A 16,690-nucleotide genomic window follows, 5' to 3' on the forward strand; every position below is an offset into this window, starting at 1 on the left:
TTAAGATAATCATGAAATATTGAATTAATTATACACATACACAAAGGATATACTTATTTAATGAAGATGCCTACAAACATACTATATTCCTGATAATTTGAATGGTTGAATGGTTTCTGTATATCATGTACCCAGTTATGGCTTTAAGTTTGTTAGGTGTACTCCTTATAACCCCTGAGTTAGTGTTATCTGTAATTCCCAAACTCAAGATTGTAGAAATCCAAACAGCTTTACCTTATTTACTATAACTGATCAAGTATATTGTTGAATAATAATTAATGTGTTTGACTTTAGGCTGCTACCCTGAACTTCCCTGACGATATTACATAATATATGATACATACACATATATCATGTAATGTATATAATTATTATATATAATAATTATATATAATAAACATGTAATGAATATGTATCATGTAATGTTATCTTAAGAATGTTATTTTATATATGTATATATCATGCAATGTTATCCTAAGAACTTTTTTGAAATCCAAAGTTTCTAGATATCAAACCACACTTGATCTTAATGGTTTTGTATAATATCTTTCTGCTACAGCTGTGAAAAACAGTGATAAATGTTAACTATCACTAGAATAGTAATTCAGAAGGTATATAAATATTGTCCTTATTACCTCAAGTTGTTTGTTGCATGGATGAGAATGGACATATTCCATTTCTCTGACTAGAACTGAGAGAGTATATGGGATGTAATAAAAACAAACAACACCCTCAAAAACTGTGGTTCCCTGTCTAAGGAGTCAGAAAGAACAGTCCAAGTTAAATGAGAACATTTGTTCATTTATCTAGTGAACATATATTTATTGAATTCCTACAATGTTCTAGGCACTGCTCCCATATCTTATGGATATAGTGGTCTATATGGACAGATGTTTCATGGAGATTAGGTTCTAGTGAGGTGGAATAAGATAAAGAAAATAAATATAAAAAGAACCAAAATAAGTATTGACAATGTAAGTGTTATAAAGGAAATAAAAAGTGTTGTAGAATAGAAGTAATGTTACAGAAACAAAGGGAGGGACTTGTAAAATGAAATGAGCATTTACAGTAAGCTTTAACTTAAAACTTTTAGACAATTGACTGCCTACCCTGCTTGTTACTTTACCTGAGAATTCATTTATACATTTGGTAATTACTTTTTCAGAGCAGTTTGCCTTTCACGCTGTTCATTTTTGAAGCTTTTGGACATCTGCTAGGAGAGCGTGAGACATGCATTATTGTTTAGTGGAAAGAATGCTAGATGTGAAGTCAGATGATCCTGTAAGATTCTACCCCCAGTGTGTGACCTTGGGCAAACTGGTCTGCTCTTTTGTTGCCCTTATCTATAAAACAAATGTAATAATATCTTAAAGGATTATTGAATATTATCTTATTTTTCTAATAAAGATAAATTATTTGAAGATTAAATGTCTTTAAATCCCTAGTCTAAATTTTTTAAAATGAGACCAGCATTTTATAAACAGTGTAACTAAGATTTCAAGGCTGTCACTTAGAAGCTGTATCCACTAATACCTTCTGAGAATAATTGTCTTATGTTCAGGAATACAACAAAAATCTTGTTTCTATTTATCATTGCCAGGAAAGCAAATTAGAGTGTAAACCTGGGCAAATCACTAATCTCTCTAAACCTGAGTTTCCTCATCCATAAATCAAGCATAATTGTACACACCTCACAGCATTGCTATGAGGAGTAGCAATGATAAGGGTAAAAATCTGGCACATAATAGGTGTTAAATATATTGTCTGTCTACCTGCTCTGTATTCACACTATTTTGCTCCAACCTTTTCCAGGCATGTCTCCACAAGCTTTTCATATAGGTTTCATAAGTACCTGATTTTACTACAAAAGGTATTTTCCAGGTCTGAGATTTTAAAAATATATTCAATCAAATAAAATCCCTACTGAGCAGTGGTGTATACAGCTTGGTTTGGGAATCTGAGTTAGAGGCTTTGAACTCTCGAAATCTGAGATTTAGGTAAAGATCAAGCCTTTTAATAAAAAGAATCCTAAATAGACTCACACTTCTCTGTTCCAAGATTTGTATTTTAAACTATGTTCATGACCCAGGGATAGCCTTAACTTTCAGCTGCCATAACTTATTTAAACAAAGTTCATAGAAAAGTTCAGGGAAAGGGTGACAACATTTTGATTGGCACAATAGATGGGATGTTTGTAATTTTAATCAAATTTAAATTGAAGACATACTTCAAATGATATGTCAGACTAGTGTTACTGAGTTAAAATCTAATGACAACCACTGTCATTATTAGTTAAATATAGCCATCATGCCTATAGCAATAAATGATGACACTTAAGAACATGCAGAAACAAAGAGCGCAAGTATTTAGAGAAAAGGGAGTGACTACAAACTCAATTGAATGCAGGAATGTGACCTGGATTTAATCTATTTACCAAACATAGGAGCAATTGTATTTTGGGCAGATGATATAATTGAATATAGCAGTATGTTTTCATACTGTCAGAGCATTTATATTTTATAAACTCATCTTGCACTCATGAAATGATGTGCTTGTTCATATTTAATGTCATTATCTATACCTACTTGGCAGTCAGAGCATTAGTGTGTTTTCAAGTTTATTGCCCGACTACAAGAGAATGAATTTTTAAAGATAAGAAGATTTTTAATAAGCTTTTGAATTTGAAGTTGCAAGTTTGCTGCTTTTATTTTGGTGGTAGAATAAGGCAAGATTCTTTTTGCTTGGTATGTGCAAAATTGAAAGTTTTAATGTGGAGAGCACCTGGATTTATTTAATTTTATGGCATTCATTGGATTTTCATTTTTGAATTAAACTGAGGAAATGTAATTATATTGTAGATAGACTTCTTAACACTGAAACATACTAGAAAATGCTTTATATTTTTCTTGATTTGGCTAAAAATTAAACCAAGAAAGTAAAAGAAAATGTGGATTCTTCAAAATGAAACATAATTCATAGTTGGGGCATAGCATTCTTTGAGTGCTAGAGAGAGAGTAAGTGTATAAATAATTATACACTGGGATTCTTCACAGGAAGCATCATCTAAGGTTATGCTAACCTTTTAAACCTCAGAAAAATCCAGCCATCACTCTCATCTTTACCCAGGGAGAAGTTTCTAGGGAGAAGTGACTGTGGAAAAAAAAGGCTGAGACAATTCTGGTCATGGATGCTTTGAAGGAAGCCATGAGGTGTAGCTAGCAAGTTTAGAAGAGCAGATGGATGATAAGGTGGGAAAATTCTCTGGAATTTGGGTGTATAGGGCAGAGACTTTGCTGAGAGCACAGTTAAGGTGGAGAATCAAGAACTGTCCATAGAGGAACTCCAATGTCCTACTGTTGAGATTCATGCTTGAAAAAGCAATTTATTTGTTCCTGTTATTCTGGAGAAGCTTCCTCTAGGATGAATACTTCTTATGGCTTTCTTAAGTCCCCTTTTACAACTGTCATATTTGTAATCATCATATTTATAATTCCTAATGAAATGTCTATTATTCCCCCAGACCAAGTTTGCTTAGGATGGGAACCATGGCTGCCTTACTTAGCATCATTTTCTGGCACAGGGCCTGGCACTTGATAGATAGATGTACAACATTGTTAAGTGGATGTATGAAGGACCAAATGAAATAGATCACTGTGAACCATTTATGTCCCAATAAGGAGATAGTAGAAGAGAAGTGAAAAGATCTCCTTAGAACAGCCTGCTTGACTGTACTGAGTGAGTAGATGTTTAAGAGGAACATATTAAAAATCCCCTACCCCAAACTCACATGTAGAATTGTTAATGTTCCCATTTGGCAAAAAATCAGGGTGTGCCAGCCCAAAAGTAATTACATTACAGAGAGGCTAATTTTTAAGCTATAAAGACCAGACAATGTATAGAAGTAGATAAATGATTCTCTAAGGGATGTATAGAATCTGAGGATCTAAGGTTTTGAGCTTTCCCACATCCTTCCATGAATGCCCTATTTTAACCATTCTTTCCTCTTCCATCCTCCTTCCTTCCTTTATTTTTTGGAGGGTGGGGTGGGGGAGGAAGTAGGTGGGAATGGAAAAGGACTTTCAGATTCATCTTACACTTTTCTTAATATTCCTTTTTTCTTTTTTTTTTTGAGAGAGAGAGAGAGAGAGAGAGAGAGAGAGAGAGAGAGAGAGAGAATTTTAATATTTATTTTTTAGTTTTTGGCAGACACAACATGTTTATTTGTATGTGGTGCTGAGGATCGAACCCAGGCCGCATGCATGCCAGGCAAGTGCGCTACCACTTAATACCCCAGCCCCTTAATATTTCTTATAGTACCTTGTATAGATGGGTTCTTACTAACTGTTATTGAAAATAAGGAAATAAGAATGACCTTTGGGGAGACCACTTCTTACTGCCAAGGGACCTGTGGGGCCATATTCGCTCTTTTCTAATTCCAACAAGGAGATGGTTGGAGGACGAGTAGAGATGCGAGGGAGCTATTCTCTCATTCTTACATGGGTACAGATAATTTCAGTCCTGATAGCTGAAAAAATTTGGATTTTGGAATATGAGAAAGTAATAAAAGACAACTGTTGAAAGCACTTATTGATGATGACTAGCATTTTTCCTAGAAGTTCAAAGTAGATTTGGATGGGATTAAGGTTCTTATTTTAGTACTCAGCTTGGCTCCTTGCCCCACATGCCCTACAGTCCCCTCACTTCGTGCTTACTGTTCACTTTACCCATTGCCAGCCTCTGAGATTATCCTCTTCCTCATCAGGGCTAGAGCCTAGTTTATCTTTGTTAAGCATCCTCAGGTTCTCCATGGAAGGGTCTGATTCTCTTTTTTATTCTTGCCTCCAGAAAGGCAATCAGGTTTCCAAACACATTTCTTATCATGAAGTCATATGTCACCTCATGCTCTAAACAGAATGGTTCCTGGGCTCTTCAGCTGGTTCTCATGTAGGAGATCCAGGCTCATATTTTTAGAAATGTTTTCTCAGAGCATTCTTTTCTTCACTTATCCCAATAGCTTTATTGTACAAGGAAATGAATTTTGCCTTAATGTAAGGAAGATTTCCTCCATCTGACCAAAAGATAGAATGGCCTGATTTGGGGAGGTATCATACCTCTCAGTGTTTTGCATGAGGTATAGATCATGTTACATCCTGTCCTTCTTGTTCTGTCTCTGCCTCACAATAGCTCATCATGTTGTTGCATGACTCAGCCTTCACCTACACTGTTTTCTCCTTCAAGATTATGCTTTGAATTTTTTGCCTATTCCTTGTATTCTTCAAATCCTGCCACATGACTTTCCTAAGGGAAACCTTTCTTGACTAGTATAAGTTGTGGTAGTTTCCCTACTTCATGTTCCCTCAAATCCATGTGTGTACCACTCTTTTCCCAAGCATACCAAGAACTCTTTGAGGTTTTCTGTGTGTAGTGTCCTTAACGGGGAGCATGTGTGAAATGCTCAATACATATTTGTTGAACAAATAATTGAGTGAATGAAATGGTGGTTAAGTCAATAATTTTTAAAGTTTCTTTCAACCTCAAAGTTTTACAATGCTGAAGCTAATCCATAGTAGCACTAGCTCTATAGGTTTTTTTTTTCTGCTTCTTACTCTGAGTTATTCTCTATGACACATATTCTCTTTTCATAGTAAATTCAATTAGGGACATAATAATGAAATAGCTAATTAATCATTGATATGAAAATGCAATATTTTCCCAAACACAGAGAAAAAAGGAATCAAATTAATATCCACCTAATGAAAGCATTGTTTTAAATTAATCTAATAATAATGAAATAGTACTCATATTCTACAAATATTTGTTGAGCATTACTATGTCTCAAGCACTAGATCTGATATTCTCTATGCAACAGGAAACAAATACTTAATGTTGAAAATGAATGGTTGATATTTTTTATTTTATTCAATATCCAACAAACATATTTTTTAGCAGTATACCAGAAACTGAGATACAAATGTGAAAACATATTGCAGTCCTTGCAATGCTCACAGTATAATAAAAACATACATATAAAAGCAGAGAAGTTCAATAAAATAAGTGGCACATAGATCAAGCTGGAAAACCTCAAGAAGGTAGATCAAAGAAAGCTTTCTGTAGGAGGTGGCACTGAGAAGGAAGGGAGATGGCTTAGCAAAGAGAGAGGGAAAAAGGCATTAGTAAAGTTTGAATCCAGGAAAGAGAATGGTATGTGCTGTTAGTTTATATACATCTGCCTGCTCCTCTGTATTTCAGTCATTCTCAAGTGGACATAATTTTGACTCAGGAGACATTTGGCAATTCTAGAGACATTTTTAGTTGCCCCAGTCAGAAAGGCGCTACTGGACAGTTAGTGGGAATTTAGTGGGAAGAGACAAGGAATGATGGTCAACATTCCACAATGCACAGGATACCCCCACAGCATGGGACATAGAATGTCAGTGCTTGCTGAGCTTGAAAAACCTACTTTACTGCATTGTATTATTCTGATTGGAGATAAAAACATCTGTAAATGTTACAGTATTTTGTCATGAAGACCTTTTGATCAAAATATAGACATTTAATAAGGACAGCTACTCTTTAGATGGCACTGAGGAGCCATTTTATTGAATGTAGGGAATTGTTAAGATGTTTGGAAATACACTTGTTTTAAATTAGGAGAATTTTTTTGTTACTTGAAGTAAATTATAGGCTCTTGAGGAAATATACAGGGTCATAGTTAAGAAAGTAGGTTTTTTATGTAAAAATGTGAGTGTGTAACCGATGTGATTCTGCAATTTGTATTTGGGGTAAAAATGGGAGTTCAATACCCCCCCCCCAAAAAAAGAAAGTAGGTTTTGGAGTCATTTGGGTCTGGTCCACTTAATCTATAGATGATACACATCTAGTCCCTTAATTTCTCCAAGGTTCATTTTTTTGCATCAATAAAATTGAGATGTTAATATACCTACTTCCTAAGGTTGTGAGAATACAATGGGTTAGTGTGGTTAAAGCAATTAACATCGTACTTCCAGTAAGTGCTTAATGAAAATCATGAAGATAATAATAGCACAACTAACATCTTCTATTTTTATTTGCCCATAAGTGTTTTAATCTGTAGAAACTCCTTTCATTCATATAATAAAAAAGGGGATTGCTATTATTATTCCTATTTCTCAGATAAAAAAACTAAAACCAATAAGGTTGATTGATATTTCAAAGTTTTAGAACTAGTGAGAGGCCAAGATAAAAGCCCCTGCTCTTGACTAGTAAGCTATGTTACCTATCTAGTAAATTATTAATGCATTTTAGCCATTATTAGTAATATTTCATTAGTCTGCTTTAAAAATATTTAGTTCTATAAAAATTGTATAAATTGCCAGTAAAGCTTTTCCATTTTTATCAATATCGAAAGAGATGAAAATTAGAGTAGCATTAAAAAACTACATATAATTTATATTATAAATTATATTTTCAAATTTTAGTTTATTATATGGTTTTCCTAAACCATCTAGAATTCTTTCAGAAAACCTATTTGGAACTTCAGAAATGTGATCTTTTCTATTTTAGACCATTTTAAAAGGAAAGTGTCTTTAGATGTTGGAATTATGACTATATTACTTTTATTGGAATATATTTTATTGAATGAAAGAGTAGCTTTACACATTAATTTACTCAAGTGATTTCTGAGCATCTACTTTATTCTTCAAATAAGCATTGTGTGTTTATCCAAATAAGCATACAATTATATGTTCAATGAAGCAAGTTCAATGGTAGAGGTCATGACAAAGAGCAGAGAGGAGAGTATCCAAGTTGGAAACATCTTCTTGGAAGAGATAACCTCTAAATGGAGCTTTGAGGCATGTGTAAGGATTTGAGTTATTCCCAGTTACTTCCACTCATTTTATGCTTTTGTTTGTCAAGAAACTCTCCTAGGCAAGTTTTATGACCATCAGGGTGGTAAATCAATCATACTGGTGGGTACAGGTGGGGAATAAAAGTGGCAGATGTATGTACACATAAGCAATAAAGTTTACATTATGTAATTACTATGTTTATGAAAAGTGGCATAAAACCAAATTCCTATCATTGAGTCAGTTAAATGCCTAGGAAGAGGTAACATCTAGTTCTAAACCACATGTAGCGTTCTATACCCTGATTCTTGCCTTTTAAGTGTTTAAATATGGGAACAGAAATAGGATATTTATTTATAAAACATTAACTAGGATACATACTTATAAAACATTTAGTAACTCCATGTAAGTAGGTTCTAGCACAGTGCCTGACATATTGTAGGCTTTCAAACATTATTGAATGAATGAATGTGTGGGTGGGTGGCACAGGCTCCAAGTGCTCTTCCGGTTCAAAGAGATGACAGGTCTTAGTGTGCTGGAGCAAAAAGGGAAGATTTTAAACTGGATCTTGAGAATTACTTGAGTCTGAATAGGTGTAGTTTAAAAATGAACATTGTGTTCTCAAGGGATAAAGAATCAATTGACTTAAGTGGATGAGGGCTCTAAACTAGGGTAAGATAAGATCAGGAAGTTTGGATGGTATGAGATTTGTAAACTCTTCTGTTAGATAAAGTTTAAGGGAAGGGGCTTTTTTCATTTTCCTTGCATAGAATATGACACATAGGATGGGCTCAGCAGTTATGTGTTGATTGTGTGACAGATAGACCAGCTGGCTGACTGATAAGTGGATAAACTTCAAAACCTATCTCTAAGAGCTTTTCCTTTAGGCAATTTTAAAATTGATATTTTATGAAAATTCAGCTGTGATTAGACTATGGAATGTCAGATGTGATGGAGGAAAAGCAACTACAATTAATGATAGAGGCTGAGAGAGAAATGAAGTGAGTCCAGCTGGGAATGGAAAGAAATTATTCTTCTAAGAGTTACTCTGAGGAAAAACTCCCTTAGAGTTAGATGTTCCTTCTTCTTTATGTTTCAGGTCATGTTCCCTAGAAGCAGGGACTGAAGTGGGGATTGTTGTCCAGAAGTCCCACTGTGGGAATTCCCTCAGTTGAAATGTGAGGAAAGAGCACAGAGCAGAGGCTGAAATGCAGCCAAACCATGTGTTCAGCTAATGTCTAGCCCCAGTCTGAAGTATGAAAGATGCCACAGAGTAGCTCCTCATTGAGGCAAGGGGACTGGTTTTAGTCTCCAGTAATTAGCTTTAGGTGTCTGCCCATTTAGAAGGGAAAGGATCATAACCTTTCAGGCATTTCCTGACTTGGTTTCTTTGAGTCAAGGGCAGTTCTTAGAAGAAGGGGGCAGCTGTGAAATGGTAGCAGACAGGACTCAACAGCTGGAGTTGAGTGCACTAACCTGGTAAAAGGCACGTTGGCAGGGCACCAACAGTGTCTGCTATGCACTGCTATGGTCTCTTCTTCACATAGCATCTTTCTGAGAACCATGTAAGAGCTTCCCATCATATCTAGAATAAAATCAAAGCCCCTTTTCTTGACCTGCACAATCTGGCCCCTTTCTACCTCTTTGGGTTTGTCTGTATAAACTCTACATCTGACTAAACTTTAATTTTCATTTTCAAGCATGCCAAACTCATTCTTATTTTAGAGTCTTTGCACTTGGTTTTTACCCTGCTTGGAATACTCTTTCCCTAGATCTTCACAAAGAACTTCTCATCATGCAGACCCCTCTATTAAGATGCCACCTCCTCAGAGAGGCCATTCACTGTCAGTCTTGACTAAGAAACTCTGAACTCTTCTCAGCTGTCACCCTGGTGTCTTGATGACTAGTCTTCCAATAAATATTATTGAATTAATAAGTAATTGGTTTGAGAGAAATGAATAAGTATTGAATTTTTAAGATCTGTCTGGATAACAGTGAAAGAAGTAGAAACATTAACAGAAATGACAATTGTGAAGGGTGAGTTAATGTGTGCAGAAATATGTGAAGTTTTGGTTCATATACATACATATAAATATGTGTGTGTGTGTGTGTGTGTGTGTGTGTGTGTTGAGTTTGAGATAATGGCAGGAAAATATATGGTTGAGGCAGAATAGTTTTATTAGGTTCACAATTCTAGAACCAAATTCATATCAAGCCCTACCATACACCAACTACTAGATCACGGTCAAGTTATTTAATCCCCAGTGTCCTTGCCTGTAAGTGAAGATGATGATATTACCAATATCCTAATGTTATTCAGAGAACTGAATAAGTTATAGGTATTGAATCACATAAGACAGCATCTGGCTGTCTTATGTGATTCAATAAGCATTTTTTCTAGTGGAATTCAAGGAGTCTTGCATATAGAAAAGACAGTGCCAGGCTGGGACTATAGTGAGTGAGTGAACTGCCTGTGGACAAAGTTTGAGGAAGCACTCAGTCACTCAGAGGGTTGTGTGAGGGTAATGAGCATACCTCCTTGAATTATATGGTATTGTCCTTTTATTTGCTTTAGCCTAATCCTTGCCCCTGGCTAAAGTAATTTAAGAGAAAACCCTTAAGTAAGGTTCTCTAAATCCAGATGTAATACCTCTTTTTTCTGGCCTTTATGGGAGTGGTTTCATGCTGTTGTTAATCTCTGGCCTGGCTCACTGTCATTTGATTGCCTCTCAGCTTTTTCCTTCACTTATGTAACCAGTTCCCACAGTCCCCTCTGTCCAGATACTCAGTGGGTTCTTGTTTTCTTTGTCAGACTCTGACAGCAGGATTCCAGGAAGGAGAGGGAAGAAGCTAACATTTCGAGTGACTTCAATATGTTATGTACTTTCATATATAAGATATTTAATCTTCATCAGGTTGTGGAATGATGTCCAATAGATACTTGGTAGAAGAGAAATCTGAGATTCAGGGATGTATAACTTATCCAGGATCACCAAAAAAGAACTGGGATTCAAAACTAGTTTGAATGTAGAGTTTATACTTTTTCTGCTTTGCAGAGCATCTGGAAGCATCCATATGGTAGGTAAACTCCCATTAAACTACAAGAATTCTTTAGCCTTTTTTTTTTCCAGTGAGGTTTTTAAGAATTTTCTGAGAGATACTTTTAGAACTTCTTCTCTTCAATCTTTATTTATTTATTGAAGTAAAATTCACATAACATAAAATTAATCATTTTAGGGTGAACAATAACATTTAGTACTTTCACAGTTTAGTTCCAGAACATTTCCATCAGTCCAAAATAAAACTCGTTTCCCTTTAAGTTTTTCCCATTCCCCTCTCCTTTCAGTCCCAGGCAACCCTAAGTTTATGTCTTTTTTTATGGATTTACCTATTCTGAATATTTCATATAAGTGTAATCATACAATATGTCATTTTTATGTCTGGCTTCTTCATTCAGTATGTTTTCAACATTTATCTACTTTGTAGCATGTGTCAGTGTTTTTTACTTCTTTTTATGGCTGAATAATACTTCTTAGTATATATGTGATATATATTTGTGCTTGTGTGTTTATGTATATGTATATATATATATGTATACATCAATTTGTTTATCCATTCATCCATTTATAAGCATTTGGTGTCCATCTTTTGGCTATTGTGAATAGTGCTGCTATGAACTTACATGTATACATATTTACTTTAGTATCTGTTTTCAATTCCTTTGGAAATATATGAACCCATTAACTTCTAAATCATTTATCTAATTCACTTCTTATCAATTTAAGATTACAAAATGGAAAAAACACATAACCATGCTAATTTTTTTCTTTTTGAAGGCTGATCACATATATAAACTTCTAATTTTAATTTACTCTGCAAATTTGTTCATATTTCTGCTCACTGTGTGTATGTATGTATGTATGTATGTATGTATGTGTGTGTGGCTATAAGTCTGTCTGAAGGTATGGTAGCACAGAGGATTTTAAAAACGTTTTAAATATAGCCACTCTGAGACTTTAAGGTTCATAGCAACCCCTGGTATGTGTTTTATGTCAATAACAGCAGATTTTATCTAAAGTACATTTTCTAGGTCAAAGAGATCAAGCTTCGTTGAAGGAAAGTGCTAACAGAGAAGGGTTATTTGGAATTTTGGACAAACAAGTAAATGCAGCTATTTTTAGTTTTCTGTAAATAAAATTACATTTCTCTCATTAGGACAAATAAGACCAATTGAGGGAGGGATCGTTTGTGCTTTTGTAATTTATGTGAAAAGGGATATGATCTAAAATAAAGTGAATTCACAAATAAAATAAATAGCTCAGGTGTAAATTATTTATTTATGAAATGAAACATCTTGAAAAGAAAGGAATGCTGACAGCAGCTTAGTAAGCAATATACCACACTCCTGTCTTTACCCTTATATTTTCAAAACCATACATAGTAATTTAGTTGCATTCCCATTAATATTAGTGGGAGTTTTGAAACTTAAATTTCTGCACACATCTTTGCAAATGTATAAGTCAATGTAAACTGTTAATGAAAAACTGTTTTTCATTTTCAGTGAAATGGTTTGGATTTCTCACATGGTGTCCTAGAAGGCACCTTCATTCTAGTTTCAGAAGAAGAATTATGGTATAAGGTTAATATTTGGAGGTCATCATCTTTAAAGCACCATGGATAAGAAATCATATTTAAGAGAAAAGGTGTTTTTCCACCACAAAGTTCAGGATCTGTGTTGTTTTATAGTAAGCAAAGGGGATTGGACCCTTTCAGCTGGGCACATCTGATCTGTAATAGAGGCATGCTAAGGTGAATTTTAATTAGGACTAAATTGTGGTATTACTCTTTCATATCCTGAACATCTGTTCCCTTCAGAAATGATGATTTATGCAAGCTATCAGAGCAGACAGCTTGCTACAGCTTATGTCACGGTTAGTGGGAAGCTGGTGGTAGTATTTCAGAAAACCAGCATCTAAATGGAGACTGGCCAGTGTGTATGATATAGGTAAAAGGGGGAAGGGAAGCATGATGTGTCCATTTTTAATTTTGAAGCCAAATATTGACTTGCTTTTTAAAAAACTATCTTCTAGACCATCTGTTGTTAATGAAGAAAGTAACTTGGACAATGAGTGGGCTGATGCTTCCTACTGATGTCAAAAGACGGAAAACCAAGCCTGTACTTTCTATTAGAATGAAGAAACTTATTGAGAAGACCTCAGTCCGAATTCTGTTCTTTAAGAATGGCATGGGGCAGGATGGGCATGAGATTACAGTGGGAAAGGAAACAATGAAAAAGGTAATTTTGTACTAAATATTGAAATATGAATCAAATTTCAAAGTTTTAATGATTTTTAAAATCTGTTATTTTTTCCTTCTAAATAGCAATGTGAACTAATAAGCTAAAATATCAAGAAAGCGTTACATATATTCATCTGGTTGGAAGTATACTTACTGTACTAATAGCATGAATTACCTTAGCAAAGCAATGATACTTATTTGATTAATATAGTTGGCCATTTACCTGGTAATAGTTTATACCAGGAAGAACTTTCTAGTTGTTTCAATATTTTAGAAGACTTTAGAATTAAGCTACTCTAAACTAGCTTCAAATCTCAAATATGCCTCTTTTCATTTAGAATAAGACCTAAAAGAGTCTTTTACCTTAAAAGAATGAGCAAAATCTGAAATAACTAAAATTTTGTTTGAAAGTATTCAGATAAATTTAAAAAATTAATCTGAACAAGCCTAAGAAATATTGTATAATCAACAAAACTTAAAAAAAATGAAACTTGCAGTATTACTTGTCATAGAAATACCCATCTTTAAAGAAAGTACATATACTTCTCAGATCATCTTTTATATTAAAAATACAGAGGCACTAATAGTAATTTGAAAAATATAGCTTTTCATGGATATTTCAACCAGTCTTAAAGCAGTCTAATAATGATATAGTGACTCAAATTTATTAAGAATATATGATAGGGAAAGACAGTGAAATGAATCTGACCTAACTTTTTTATGAACATATATGAATATACAACAGTGAATCTCACCATCATATACATCCACAAGACACTAATTTAATCAAAAGTTATAAGTAAATAGCAGAAAGATCAGTAGAGTAGACAGAAGGGAATTGGGGAAAAGAAGAAGGATGGGAAAGTAGAAGTGTTGGGGACTGAATTAGAACAAATTATATGCCAAGCTTTTATGACTATGTCAAAATTAATCCTTATGTTCGATATAACTAAAAAGAACCAATAAAAAATAAAAATTACAAAAAAGTATGAGAGACAGTAAAGCACAACCAAACAGTCTAGGTTGGAATCTTGGCTTTGCCATTCACTAGCTATGAGACTTTGGACAAATTAGCTTCTCTGAGCCTCAGTTTCTTCATCTAGAAATCTCTACTTCATAGAGTTGCTGTTAGGATTAAATGTGACATTGTGCATTGAGTACATTGTGCCTGTCACTCAAAGAAAATTTTCGTAATTCATAAAACTCATGATTGGATATGTTTCAGTAATAATCATATATATACTTATGTTCCCAGTAAGTATTTTCCATTATCATTTTTAAGACTCATAAATACATATCAAATAGAAATTATTTTTCTTACCAACAGGGGACAACTATTATAAACTCAAGATGGATGTGTTTTTTTATACCAGATTATTTTGAATTGGATTTTGCTTGAAATAAGTGAATAGTTGACTATAGAGACTGAAACTTTTTACTAAAATAACCATTTCTTTATGTAATTATTTTTGTGGTTGTTTTAAAACTACAACCACTTGAGAACATTTACCAATGATCTGGGAAACATGGGTTTTATTGCCTTCTTATCTGCAATTTGAATTATGAGTAAAATAAGGGATACTGCACATCAGAGAAGATTGATAAGGCATGTTGTGAAATCTTTCCTAGAAATTTTGAAAAATAAAGAAGGGTATATATATAATCTTGGATTGTTAAAATGCAATCATTCTTGGATATAGATGCTAGATTAGATAATCTCTTAAGTTCAATTCAATCTCTATAATTCTATGCCTCAGTGGTAAAATGAGGTAATAGTCACTTACAGATTACATGTTCTTAGATGAAAGGTTGAATATAAATAAAAATGTCACTGCTGTTTTTTGTTGTTATTGCCTTTTTATTGTTGTTGTTGTTTCTAGAGAGAAATTTATTTAAAACTGGGTATTGTGTGATCAAGGGAGTCTTCAGATTCTTCTTTTCCTTACAATTTGTAAACTTTACAGAATTTCTACTATAGTATATTCATGTATGTACAAAGAAAATTTAGCATGTGTATCCATAAGAAACTAACCAAAAAGAAAAAAAAAATCTAAAAGTAAGTAGCAGAAGAATCAGTAGTGTAGAGAGAAGGGAACAGGGAGAGGGAGGATGGGAGGGAAAAGGGAAATACTGGGGACTGAATTTGAGCAAATTGTATTCCATGATATTTAAATTATATAAAAATGAATCCTATTGTTATGTATAACTAAAAAGAAACAATAAAAATTTTAAAAAGAGAATTTTCACAATTTTAAAACTCATGATTGGATATGCTTCAGTAATTATCATGTAGATACTTACCTAAATATCAGTTTTACAAGTTGAGATAAAGGAGAGGAAGCAATAAAATGCTAGTCTTAGGTGTCAATAAGAACTTTTGTGAAGTGAAAAATAAGGCTAAATAATTATTTAAACTTTGAAAAAAAATTTTAATAATCACAGAATAATGCCTATTCATAGATTAAATAACAAGTAAAAGAAATAAGGTAGCATTGTGATAAGAGAAATATTAATTATTTTCTTTTTCATGATAAGATACTAGGAATGATAACTATGTTTAGATTCTTACTAAGAGTTATAGAAGTTAGGTAGAATGTAAAGGAATATGATGAAGGTTATTACAATGGAATAAGGAGAGAATTGCTGAGGATGGCTGGTAAAATAAGGTGGTTAAAGTAGAAAAGTCCTCTTTATGCTCAGACTGGAACCAAATGGAAATGATTATATTTTAATCATAGATGGGATATCAAAAGAAAATCCACTTAATTGTTTTAGGAATTTAAGTAATTAAGAAACTTGAAATAATGACCAATATGATAAATTTCTTCAATAAATCCTGGAATATCAAAACTACTGCACATTAATTTGAAACTTGAATCTGATAGTTTTAGAATTAGTTGGTATAGTTTTAGTAAGCACACAGCATTTACTTCTACAGGGTATATATTAAACGTATATATCCTTGTGCTGACAAAAATGTTAAGAAAAAATTGTAGGTATGAGATGCCAAATTAGTGGGAAATGAAATGCTTCAGACACCTAAGATTTTAAGGTTAATATCAAAGTGAATAAGTTTTTTTCTCCACAAATTAGCTCTTGGATTCATTATTTAAAAAATGGTAGATATTATTCAGGATACCATCTTCTTTGTAAAAAATATTTACTATTTTCTCAGCAGTTAATAGTTGTATCTTGCTTATTTGCTTTTTACTTTGTTTTCTATGTACTGTCACTAATGGCATGAAATTATGTTGATGAAGAAATTTATGAAAAAGATAATGAAAGAATTGAAACAATGAAAATGACCTTTAACCTCTTGCTGCAGTTTGAACCAGTTGTTCTTTATGAACTGTATCCTGGGATCTCTCTTCACAATCAAGCTAGGGAGTATTGTTTTCTTTCTCATCTGTTGGAGTCCTTTTTCCTGTTTCCTTAGTTTTTCTCTATCTTCATTTACTCAGTTGTTCACATAGGACTGCCCAAGAATGAGTTAAAGAGGTCAATTTTTTGAGATCTTGGGAAATACGTTTTTTTCCCCCTCCAAATATTTACTCTTCTACTCTTTG

At 33.5% G+C, this 16,690-nt stretch overlaps 1 protein-coding gene across 2 annotated transcripts in view; it reads left to right on the top strand.

Moving 5' to 3' along the window:
* The window catches only part of Dcdc1 (doublecortin domain containing 1), a 485,491-nt gene that overhangs the window by 47,506 nt on the left and 421,295 nt on the right, over positions 1-16,690 (top strand). For both annotated transcript variants that reach the window (XM_040284557.2, XM_078046288.1), the window contains one exon: positions 12,917-13,122. In XM_040284557.2, the coding sequence (XP_040140491.2) occupies positions 12,917-13,122 (206 nt within the window). The remainder of the gene's footprint in view (positions 1-12,916; positions 13,123-16,690) is intronic.

Source organism: Ictidomys tridecemlineatus, chromosome 4 (genome assembly GCF_052094955.1).
Source record: "Ictidomys tridecemlineatus isolate mIctTri1 chromosome 4, mIctTri1.hap1, whole genome shotgun sequence".
NCBI lineage: Eukaryota > Metazoa > Chordata > Mammalia > Rodentia > Sciuridae > Ictidomys > Ictidomys tridecemlineatus.